The sequence below is a fragment of the Equus quagga genome, chromosome 2, assembly GCF_021613505.1.
Source record: "Equus quagga isolate Etosha38 chromosome 2, UCLA_HA_Equagga_1.0, whole genome shotgun sequence".
Classification (NCBI taxonomy): Eukaryota; Metazoa; Chordata; class Mammalia; order Perissodactyla; family Equidae; genus Equus; species Equus quagga.
The window spans coordinates 78,827,030-78,839,932 of NC_060268.1; the positions used below are offsets into that span (position 1 = coordinate 78,827,030).

General features: G+C 39.7%; 1 protein-coding gene across 5 annotated transcripts in view; it reads right to left on the minus strand.

The window, feature by feature from the left end:
• Window positions 1-11,087, minus strand: part of TJP1 (tight junction protein 1) — a 111,263-nt gene extending 100,176 nt beyond the window's left edge. For 2 of the 5 annotated variants that reach the window (XM_046652313.1, XM_046652311.1), the window contains exon 1: window positions 10,711-11,087. In XM_046652313.1, the coding sequence (XP_046508269.1) occupies window positions 10,711-10,737 (27 nt within the window). In that variant the 5' untranslated portion in view covers window positions 10,738-11,087. The remainder of the gene's footprint in view (window positions 1-10,710) is intronic. The other 3 variants (XM_046652312.1, XM_046652314.1, XM_046652315.1) reach the window with 3 other exon arrangements.
• Between the last annotated feature and the right edge of the window lie 1,816 nt (window positions 11,088-12,903).

Here is a 12,903-nt window from a genome sequence, read left to right on the forward strand (position 1 = left end):
TTAGGAGACATACCAAACAATCACAATGGGAGCACCATGTTTGGACCTGATCTTTAAAAGCATATTAAACAAGGAAAGTTGACATTTGAGACAATTAGAAACTTTACATTGACTAAATGTTGGATTTTGGATTTAGAATTTATTTTTGAAGTGTGATAATGTTAATACAGCTATTTTTTTTAAAAAAGGGTTCACAACTAAAGATGTAATCACAGGCTTAAATAGGTACTACAAAGGAAAGAAAAATAGTGTCATAAGAGGAACTCAAAGAGGAACCTGGCAGGAAGCTCAGTACCTGCTAGGAACTAAAAAGAGGACAGCATAGAGACCCAAGAAGAAAGATGCAAGGTGAGGCTAGAAGGCTAGGCAGAGCCAAACATGCCAGTAGGAGCTTACTGACCATATTACGGATTTTGGTCTTCACTTCTAAAGGTAATAAGAAGCCTAGGAGTTTTAGAATGAGTGTGTGTGTTGGGGCACAGGGTAGGGGTGGGGGCTGATGGACTAATCCAACTTGGATTTTGAAAAGATCATTTTAGAAAAACAGACTGTAAGGAGGAAGAAGGGATATGATACTACTTAGCAGGCCATTACAGGAATACAGAGAGAAGATTATAATGTGTGTATGTGTATATGTGTGTTGGGGAGGGTGTAAATGGTACAAAGTACAGATAGAATAAGTGGAAAGAGTATGAGGTGCTTCGGAGGTAAAATCTGAAGAAAATTTGCTAACCAATCATTCACCATACTGGATGGATATCCCAACTGAGCGAGGTGCCCTGGATTTGAAATAGTCTTTAATCTCTATTCCCTAATTCATCAGACTAAAGACTGCATCTCTTACTTAATGTTATTATAAGAAATTTGTCAAAAATATCTCAGGAACTCGTGGAACTACTCTGAAACCACAGCACATCTTGCTGAGCCAGGACTCCAAATCTATAGGCCAATCTTTGTCCAGTATCAAATAAGTAAATGCATACGTAAATTAAGTAAATATTTGCACAAGTGCACACACACAAAAACCCCTAACTCCTATACGCCTCTTCTCTGATATTACGATGGGCTTCACTTAAAATGTTTTTTAAGTGAAATGTTTAAAAGATAAAGCTGGGCCGGCCTGGTGGCGCTGCAGTTAAGTTCGCACGTTTGCCTTCCCCGCGGCCCAGGGTTCACCAGTTTGGATCCTGGGTGTGAACATGGCACCGCTTGGCAAGCCATGCTGTAGTAGGCGTCCCACGTATAAAGTAGAGGAAGATGGGTACGGATGTTAGCTCAGGGCCAGTCTTCCTCAGCAAAAAGAGGAGGATTGGCAGTAGTTAGCTCAGGGCAAATCTTCCTCAAAAAAAAAAAAGATAAAGCTGACATAAAAGTCTACTATGTGCTGGGCACTGTGCTGAGTGCCTGAGCACTCTGAGATGGGTACTGTTATCATAATCTGCATTTTATAGATGAGAAAAGTGCTATTAAGTGGTAGAAGCAAGATTCAGATTCCAGAGGCTAAATGCATACAGTAAAATGATAAAGACTCACGGTTATTCAGTGAGAAACTTTTCAGTCCTTATATTACTTGACCTCTCTCTGTGCAGGATCAGGCCTACGGACAGACAGGTCTCCCTCTTGAAACTCTCTTCCCTTGCTGGCCTTTCTCTGTGCTGCTACACTCAGACTACATTCAAATTAAGAACTTCTATTCATCAAAAGACCATTAAGAGAACCACCAGGTTGGAAAATATATCTATAATAAGTATAATCAACTGGCTTTTATCCAAAAAATACAAAGCAAATCAATAAGAAAAAGATAATCCCAAAGAAAAGTGGACAAAGACTTGAACAGGGCATAAACATGACAAGGTGTTCATCCTCATCTAATCAAAGAAATGTAAATTAAAACTACAATGAGACTGTACTAAAGACCAACCAAAAAGGCTAAAATTAAAGTGTCTGATAATACCAAGTATTGGTAAAAATGCAGAGCAACAGAAACTCTCATGTACTGATGATGAAGGGTGTAAACTGGTACAACCTCTTTGGAAAAGACATCATCTACTAAGGCTGAAGACACACTAAACAATCCAGCAGCAACTCGATCCCTAAATACATATACTACAGAAATATGTGCACATGTTCACCAAGAGACACATACAAGTCTCTCATGGAAGTAATTTATTCTTAGTAGCCAAATAAGCAAAACGTCCATCAACAGTAGAATGAATAGACTGCAGCATATTCACACAATAGAATACTATACAGCAATGAAGATGAATGAATTCATATGCAACAATATATGAATCTTAAAAACATAAAGTCAGAATCGTGGTTGCCTTGGGGGAAGAAGGGTGTTATCAGGAAGATCATATATGAATCTTATGGTCAGGACAGTGGCTACCTTAGTAGGGTAATTTTATTAGCAAGACGCAAGGGAGGAATCTTCTGAGGAGCTAGCAATATTCTATGCCTTGACCTGGATGGTAATTACATGAGCGTTCACTTTATAATAATTCATTAATGTACATTTGCTTTATGTACTTTCATATGGGTATTATATTTCACAATAAAAAGGTATGAAAAATGAAATCAGCTGGCAACACTTGAGTCAAGCTAATTTACAGAAAAATCTGGATTTACAACCTGTTTTGAAAAACTGGAAGATCTGGCCCGCCTTCCTCCATGCCAATCAGCAATCAGCTAGAGCTGAGCAGTAGCTACTTCCTTTACACCAGCTTGTACTCTCTGACCGCCACAGTCCCCTCTCTTCCAGCTTTCATGATTCATGTCACTTGTCTGGTCAAAGACTCGCCTAACACCATTCCACACTTGTCTCCCTGACACTCCTTTAGAACATACGAACATATAAGCATGTGCACATATGAATTACAAAGTGGAGAAGCAGGTGTGCAATTAGCTAGAGTAAGTGAATTTAACCTTAGATTCCTCACCTACAAAACAGAGGTAAGAGTAATACCTACCAGAGTCAAGACTAAATGAGATAATGTACATCAAACACTTAGCTTAGTACTTGTCAGAGAATCAGCATTCAATATTAAGGGGATATTTATTAACATACATTTCTCATATTTACAACTAGAATGTAAATCTACTTGTCATGGCCACTGGCTTCTGATTTTACAGGAAACACAGAATCAAAATATGGGTTTGTATATGTCTATTTAATTAAATACTCCAACACTTATCACTTAAAAAAAAAAACCAGGAAATAAATCTTTCAAAGTTCCTTTATATAACACCATTAAGAAAGATTTCCTACAATTATACTTTGAAAAGTAGACTTGCTTTTTGTCAAAAGCATTTATTTCTCCTGATTGTGGCTTTTCCTGGTCTGATTAGAGTCAAATAAACGGATACCTACAAAAATATACTGTGAGATGATGGATTTTAAGGCCTTAACATCCATAAATACAATGAAAACTAATCAACTACAGTTACCCACAACATTGTTCATCTCACAAACACAACGCTGAGCAAAAGAAGCCATATACAACAGAATCCACACTGGAAGAATCTGTGTAAAGTTCGCAGGCAAAACTACAGTGTTTACAGAATACATAATTAAGTGGTAAAATTATAAAGACAAGCTAGAAAACGAGTACCAGAGAAGGCAAGACAGTTGTAATCTTGGGGAAAGGAGGTTATGATCCAGAAATGGTACGTTAGGGATTCTAGCACTTATCATCATGTACAGTAATTTATATGTTGCTTTCTGCCCACCTCATTAAAATTCTCCAACAGTACAGAGACATGTTCACTGCTCTATCTCCAGCACCTACAACAGTGCATGGTACATACTAGGTTTGCAATGAATATCTGTTGAGTGTAGAATACAGTTTCCAAAATCCAAATTGTTACGTATTTCACAGCTTGTTACACCTAAATATAACAGTAACAGCTACCATACTGTCCATTTCCATGTCAGTATATTCAAGGAGTTCTAAGTATATAAGTAAATTCTAATTAAATCATTTTCTCTTGTTGAGATACTTTTACAAAACACATGCGTGAAACACTTACACAAACATATCCAGATTCATTAAAAAAAAATTAACAAGGAAAAATACAAAAACTCATGTGTTACAGCAAGCCCAGGCTCTAGATATGATTCCATTATCTTCCTACCAAAAATAGCACACTAGAATGCTGTGTTATTATAAGATGACCATAAGTGTGCTCATATTTATTCTTTAACAGTAAACAAGACAAATTCTTTGGATCTTAAAAATGAATTACACATTTCCTAACTTATTATTACAGTATAAGCAGCTGGAAACTATAAGCTTCTAGAGGACAGGGATCCAAAACAAAATGTGCTCAATTAATGCTAGTTGAACTAACAAAAAGAATTAATCATTACTGATATCCTCCTGAGTTTTAGAATTATGTACTGAATTAAGAAAGCTAATCACTGGGGGCCGGCCTCATGGCCAAGTCGTTAAGTTCACCCACTCGGCTTCAGCGGCCCAGGGTTTCACCTGGCACGGACATGGCATCACTCATCAGGCCATACTGAGGCAGCGTCCCATATGGCACAACCAGAAGGACCTACAGCTAGAATATACAACTATGCACTGGGGGGCTTTGGGGAGAAGAAGAAGAAGAAAAAAATAGTAACAGTTCTTAGTTCAGGTGCCAATATTCAAAAAAAAAAAGCTAATCATAAATTAAGTTTAAATCAGTCATCAGAAACTACTGTACAAACCCCCAAGATTACTAGTGACAATTCCAAAAAAGTGAAATTCCTAAGATAACCAAGAAAAAAAACAACTGCCACTCCTTCGGAATGTACACTATTATCAGATATATATATATTTCAGCAAATCAAAAGTTTTTTTAAAAAATGAAGCCAGGCATATGCTAATCTTACGTTCCTAAATAGAACCCACATAAAACAATATTTGCTTCTGTTTTCACCTCTCTTCTGGGCAGGATAAAGTAGAACGATTGAGGTCATTCATCAGTCATCTCACTTCCCAGCATTGTGCTAGCATAAAAGTTAGGCTGTTCTAATACATAACAGAAATGTACCTACAACACAAACTAATAAAAACTCATCTTTTGATTTATCCCAAAATAAAGGACCATCTGAGATTCAGTATTTAACAGTACATATATAACAGTCAGGGCTTGGTTATTAAATCTCAAATGGTATGTTTTATAGTAGAAATTTTGGCAACACTGGTTTTCTCATGTTCTAAAGCAGTGCCCTGTGGTATAGCCAGTCATTCATGCATTTTCATGCATTTTTAGGACATAAAATGAAATTCCCCACCTATGTACTCACCACACACTTCTCATTATTAAGAATTTATCTGTTCAAGAAGGAATGGAAATAAAGCACCTGGCTAACCCATAAAGGAGCAACCTGAAGCCACTCTTCTCTACAATCAATAAATAAAGAAGCACTCTAGGTCAGACATAGCAAAAGGCCTATTTTTATTGCTGGTTTATACTGGAAATACTGTTCTGAAACACTTAAGCCAATTTTAGATTAAATTTAAAACTCGGTAAACCATCCTATTATCTATCTCTTCCTACAGGATTAAAAGTTGTTAAACTATAAAGGTTTTTCAAGATTGTCTTTCAAAATTCAGAGATGCAAACAAGTTCTAGTCAAATATTTCAGAAATACCATACTAGACACAAACAACTGTCTTCTAATCTTATACAACATTTGATCAAAAATTTCACTAATAAAACATAACTTTGCTCCTTCCACTAACTTGTCTTCAGCCACTACAATGGCACGTCAGTACTTGACAATGAGTGTGTGCATAATGTGCACACGCAAGCCTGGACTGAGCTGTGAATGAGCAGTCACGGATAGGTGGCACTACACATGAATTTACAGCTGGACTCACAGCCTTTCAGTAGATTGAATTTTATCATGACAGGGTTATGTCAAGAAACAGGATTATATTTCCAAATGTTTCACCAAAATTATTATTTTTAAAGACATTTTCCTTAGCAGCATGGTGAGGACTATACTGAGTTTATATCTGGTCTGTAAATAGAAAAAAGATTAAAGAGCAAGTAAGAGAGGCAGTACATTGTTTCCAGGATTGAAAAAAAAAATGAGTGAAACTACTGTAATCTTTTGCCTTCAAACCAAACGGGAAACAGTACAATATATTAGCATTACAGCCCTCAAAGCCAGACTGGTTTCAACTTCATTATTCATTAGTGTGGATGGCTGACCTCCATCACTCAATGACAGTAACCAATGGGCAGCATAAGTCCTTCTTAAGTACAAAATAAAAGTTACGTTTTCAAGTTTCCCATTAAAACATCAGTATTTAAAAAGAGAAAAGAGTTTCCTAACAGTGTAGTACAATTTGCGCCATTACACAACCTGGAAGAAACGGCACTGTCTAATTTGAAGAGTAACTCTTTTATGGAGCTGTCCTAAAATGAACTTAAAAGAGAGATCAACGTAGTCAGGATTATCAGTCAAGTACATACATAACAATTTTAACTATGAGTGTCTAAAATGCCAAACACGCTAACATAAAAAATCAAACCCCTTTGATTTAAATACTATAAATATATTTTTAGTGAAAAATAAGTACTGTACAAACTTAGCAGGTCCAGAAAAACACTACTACAGTAGAGCTCATTAAAAGTTGGCAGACACAATCAAGTGAATTCTCATAAAGTGCACTGAGTTTTAGTCTACCTTTGAAGAAATATGAAGCAAATATGCAGCGATTGGTAAGCACTACAATTGAAGCTACATAACAACAGGCGGCCGGCCCTGTGACCAAGTGGTTAAGGTTCTGCACCTCCCATTTGGTGATGCAGGTTTGGATCCCCGACCTATTCCACTCATTGGCCATGCTGTGGAGACATCCCACATACAAAATAGAGGAAGATCAGCATAGATGTTAGCTCAGAGCTGATCTTCCTCAAGCAAAAAAAGAGGAAAATTGGCAAAGCATGTTAGCTCTGGGCGAATCTTCCTCACAAAGAAAAAAAACAACAACACTACATTATAACAGCATTCTGGACCAATTTCCACCTATAAAGACTAATTTTATAATTAGTTTTGTTCATTAATTTAGCTATTTTCTACAGTTTTTAACTTTCAAATGTTCAGCTATTAAGAAAATTCCATTGTGCCTTACTTGATATAAGTTGATTCCTGAGAAGTGGTGTAAATAATTATCATACTTAACCATACTATAATTTTAGAGATAACCACCTGAAAAAAAAATACTGTTCCTGAGATATAACACAAACATATAAGGTTTCAACTTTTAAAGAGCAAAATATAATAAGTAAATATAATAGTACAATTTTAAATTTTACTGCTTTCTCCAAAGTGAAAGAGCTTGAAAATCCAGAAGCCACTGCACTGCTTCCACCACTTTCTGTGATTCGACTAATGGAAATGTCCCTGGTAATTATTTATATCATTTTCTTACATAATTAAACAATTCCTTGATAAACAGAGAACCACCCTCAAATTCCTGTTTTCAACTTTTAAATAATTTTATATCAAGTACACTAGCAATTCTGTTTGCAAATTCAGACGTATATTACACATATAAAAACCTTTTTCCTTTATAATTTCTTAAATTATCATGCATAGAGAAGCCCTTTCCAACTCAGGAATTTTTTTTTTAAGTATCCTACACTTTTTTCTAGTATTTTAGGATATATCTTATTTGCTCTTTTTCAAGCATTTCATTTGGATTTTTTTCTTTTTGCCTATAGCCTGAAGCAGAAAACTAACATTAAAAAAAAAAAAGGATAACCAACAGTCCCAGCACTATTTATTGAAGAACCCATCCTTTCTCCAATAATCTGCAATGTTATTTTTACCATATATTCCTAATTTTCCATAAAGTGGGTATAATAGTAGTGCTCACTCAAAGAGTCACTCTAAGAATTAAGTCAGTTAATTCATGTAAAGCACTTAGAATAATACCTGACACATATTAAATGCTGACAGTCATAATCAACAAAAGCTCATAAATACACAGATGCTTCTGAACTCTGTGGTTCCAACGTCTATTCCTGAACTAATAGACTGCTTTATATTACTTTGAATTTATAACACCTTAGGTTTTCTGATAGAGTCTTCTTTTTCTAAAAATTTGTGGCTATCATTCATTTACTTTATCATATAAACTTTCTCAACAATATGCTAAGTTTTCTTCAACACAACACTGGAATAATATTACATTTAAACATCAACTCGAAGAAATTTGGTATAGTCCACAATACTGCCTCTCTCCATCCAGAAAGTATATTTTCTCATTTCATTTATTTAGGTTTTATTTCCCTCTTTAAAATTCAGGTAACTTACCAACAACTGTTCTATTTTATTCCTAGGTGCAATCTTTTTGGAGAAAGATTTAGCAGTACATATCAGAATTTTAAATGCACATACCCTTCAACCCAGAAATTCCATTTTTAAGAATTGGACATACAGTAATACTCTGTGAGTGCACAGATATATAAAAATATAAGACTATTTATTATTAATAGCAAAATCCTGTCAACAAGTTACGTGTCTATCAATAAGGTAATGATGATCTGCAGCATATTCATGGCACGGAAAACTGTTCAACCATTACAAGGAATATGGAATCAAAGGCAGTGGCTTAGAGAAGAGTTCTACAAACTATTATGCTAAAAACAAAATAGCAGGCTGCAAAACTACTGTGTTCCTTTTTTTTCATAACTGAGGGTGGGGGAAACAAAAGTATCATATGTAAAGTATTCAATACAGAGCCTGGTTCTTAGTAAGCATTTTAATCACCTTAAAAAATTAAATGTGGGGCCAGCCAGGTGGCATAGTGGTTCAGTTAGAGTGCTCTGCTTCAGCAGCCCAGAGTTCACTGGTTCAGATCCCAGGCACAGACCTATGCACCGCTTATCAAGCCATGCTGTGGCAGGTGTCACACATATAAAGTAGAGGAGGATGGGAATGGATGCTAGCTTAGGACCAATCTTCCTCAGCAAAAAAAGGAGGATTGGTGGTGGATGTTGCTCAGGGCTAATCTTCCTCAAAAAAAAAACAAAATTAAGTATGACTTAGGTAAACAGTCGGTTGAATATTATTTCATGTCACCTTTTTTATGGCCTGCTGTGCTCTACATAACATTTCTCAGTGGCCCCATAATACGGCATTTGGGGGGAAAAAAAGCTTTCAGCTCACATTTTGCTTATAAATATTTAAGAATGCAAACGTCCCTACAACATAATATTGAACTAGTGACGCTTTTCAGTATGCCATAAAATCTCAATGACATACTTCAGGAGGAAAAGTATTATCCTTCTAAGTCACCTTACTATGGTAATCTATTGAAAACTTATTCTCTCCATACTTCAAATAATCTACTAAAGGTGAGTTGTCTTGAATATCAAGTGCAGAGATCACACTTTAGGAACAAAGTGACATTTTGTGTAACATGGAAACAAAGCCATTTCCTAGGAAAGGTAGCCCCATAAGAGGTAAATAATGTGATCTTATTTTAAAACCAAAGCAAAATTTTGCCTTTTATTTTAAATCTTTAGATCAAGCCTTATCTTTAGACTGTTCTTCATCAGTGTCAGATCAAAAGGGCACACACGAAAATTTTTTTAAAGAAAGAACATTGTATTCCTTAAAAAGAATCTATTCACTACTAAATGTAGCCGCTAACTTCTGCCAGCCAGAAAATAAGGTCCTGAGTTCAGAAACTTCAGAGCCATATTATACCTGCTCCCAGAAGCTATAAATAAACATTTCAAACAGAAAAATAAATACATAAAACCACTACCTGCCTAAGTACTTCGATACCGTTTGAAGTAGGAAATTTATTTTTAAACGGGGAGATTTTTACTCCACATTTCTGTATTCCTGTAATTGTTTAGAAGAGCGGGTACTATTTACGATGAAAAAGGTTAAAATGTACAAAAGGAGCGGAGGATGTTGACTGATTTTCAGGAACTTCAGCTTTTAAATGTAATACACAAGCTGGCTTCAAAACACTATGAAAATAACGTAATACTTCAAAGCCCACGGAAAAATTGACAGGAAAAAGGTTTTTTTTTTGCTGAAACTACAAGCCTTTGCTAATTTTTATTTTTTAAAGTTCATCTTATTGTCTGTTTAAAGGGGATTTTGTGTTACTTTTGAAAACTTAATTCAAATTAAAGTATTAAAAAGCGTTAACGTGTTAGTTTTTTCAATGTTACCTTAAATAAATAATACTGCGTGGAAAAAAAAAATCCGATCTACTCCACATAAGCTGAGTGTTTCGCTGTCTCAACATCTTATCGCTGGCACGCGCATACCACGAAGAGTGACATCAGATCGAAACTACACGGTTTCACCGGGGACCAGCCACTCCTCCTCGACAGCAGCCACCGGCTCAAACCCAGACTCCGGCTCGCCGCGGGCTCGCGCCCGGTGGCCGCACAACCCACTCCCCGCGCCGAGTTTCCCGGCGCGGGACCTGTTGCGCGTCCCCGCCCACAGCGAGCCGGAGCCAGGCACCGACGCCGGCGGCGATGCACCTGCCCGGGACTCCGGCTCCGCGCGCCCGCCGCCCCCGCCCGCCGGCCCCCAGCCCCCGGCAGCCCGGCCCCCAGCCGCCGCCCTCGGAGCCCGAGCAGCCGGCCGCGGGAAGGGCGGGGCGAGGGCCCGACGCCGGCGGGCGGCCGCGCTCGCTTGGGATCGGCCCTGGCGGCCGCGGAGCCGCTCACCTTCGCGGCCGCGGCTCTGGCGGACATCTTGTCTCTCTCCAGCGCCGCGCGAGGCTCCTCGGACCCGAAACTCCGTGCCACCAGCCCGCTGGCTCCTCACGCCACAGCCCAGATAAACATCTCCCGGAGCGAGCGGGGCTGAGGGCGGGGGCGGCCGGAGAGGCCCGGCCCAGGGGGAGGGGACTCAACTCGGACAAAAGTCCGGGAAGCGCCCGCCCGCCTGCCCCGCCCGGGTCTTCTCCACGGGGCGCGCCTGGCCGGCGCCTCCCTCCGAGCGCGGCCACCCGCTTGGCCTCCTGAGACTCTAGCAGCCCGGCCACGTCGGCCCCGCTCGCTCGTCACTCGGCAGCACCAGGGGCCTCCGGCCTTCCCCGCAGCCCGCCAGGTGGCTCCTCGGAAGCCGGTTTCCCCACGTAACTTCCTTGCAAGGAGCCGCACGGAAGGGACGCCAACTCCGCAGGCTGAGCCGGCGCCGGCAACTGCGGGCGGCCACGCAAACCTGCCGGCCCGGCCGGGCCCACTGAGCATGCCCAGCAGGGCGGGGGCGGGGCCGAGGCGAGGGCGGGACCTAGGTGGGCGGGGCGAGCGGCCCAAGCCCCTCTTTCCTCCCGGCGTCCGACCCCAGTCGCGGAAGGAAAAGCCCAGTTTCCGAAGTAACTTGAAGACAGTTTCCGCTGGCGTGCGAATCTTCCTGTTTGTTTTTATAGAAAGGTCCGGCAGAAATTGTGCCCGAGGAGAGGGCTCCTGTGTACCAAACCTTTTTCGACTTCTGACGGAGACTTGTTCACTGGCCCCTCAACAAGCCACGCTGGATTAGCCCCACGAGGAGGGCGGCTAGAAAGGCTGGCACAGCAAATACCTGACGGTCGTTTCCTGAACTTGGTAAAATATCGATGGTCACAGCTGCACCGCATGCCTGGGCCTTGTGCCCCACTGAAGGCAGAATGCGTATTTCTGTAAAGCGCGTCCTGGCTTTCGTCTCTGGGGAGCTCCTAACAAAAACTGGTAACCAGGTCACGGGCATTCCCGGGCCAGAAGTGTGAGAAATACCCAGAAGACCTGTGGTATCTTGGCCCACCTGCATTAGGCCTCAAGATATATTCAAAGTCTCTTTCTCCCGCCTATCTAGATAGGGATCTCAGAGTATACTTTTTGGCATCAAAAATGCTGAAATTCTTAGCAGTGAGTGAAGGAGTCAGGCTGCCTTGTATTTCTAAACTCAGTTCCTCCAGCTCACGCTGGGCAGAACAGGATGCGAAGACATGCAGTCCACGGTCCAGTGGACTGGACAATCAGCCACGACACAAACTTCCCACAACGCTGAAGCCTTGCTAAACACCAAGGAGTATGTAAGAAACCATTTCCAGCCTCATTATTCCACACTTTGTAAAGTGTAAAGCTCTCTAACAAATTCTTAGTAACATTAAATAACATCCTTAAAGTACCTAGCACAGCGCCACAAAAGGGGCATGAGAAATGGAAAAAAGCATAAGTTTTAAACGATGGTTTTCTCTTTAGAATTCAACTATACGAAAAGATCAAACTTAACCAAAAAATATCCATATATCATACATAAATATCAATTAAGATTTCAAAGTAAAGTGCCATGTATTTTGCAACTGGAAGCTCTCTAAACTTGAAAAGAGCACTCTGCAAATCAAACCCTTCTTTTGTTCCCGTCTACATAGAAATGGTTGAGGTCACTTTTATTTTAATATCACATTGTGTGTAATTTTTTTGTTTTTGGACAAAGTATTATTTATTCTTCTAAGAATTGTAACTAAAATTTCCTTAGGAGCAAACAATATTTTTTAAAAATTGTGGAGACAGTATTTTTTATTTTAAAAGGTGGTTTTGGAAGACCTTTCACATTCTTCATTACTTCTACCAGTTAAAAAGCTGTGCAATCAGCATAACCTGCCTAGAACTAGGTATAGTGTCTCTTTTTGTGTGTGGGTAAGGCAGATTGGCCCTGAGCTAGTATCTGTTGCCAATCTTACTCTTTTTACTTGAGGAAGATTGTCGCTGAGCTAGTATCCGTGCCAATCTTCCTCTATTTTATATGTGGGATGCAGCCACAGCATGACTCCATGAGTGGTGTGTAGGTCCTCACTGGAACCCCACACACCCAGGCAGCATGCATGAAGTTAATCACTGCGCCACGGCTGCCCCGGTATAGTGTCTTTAGTAGCA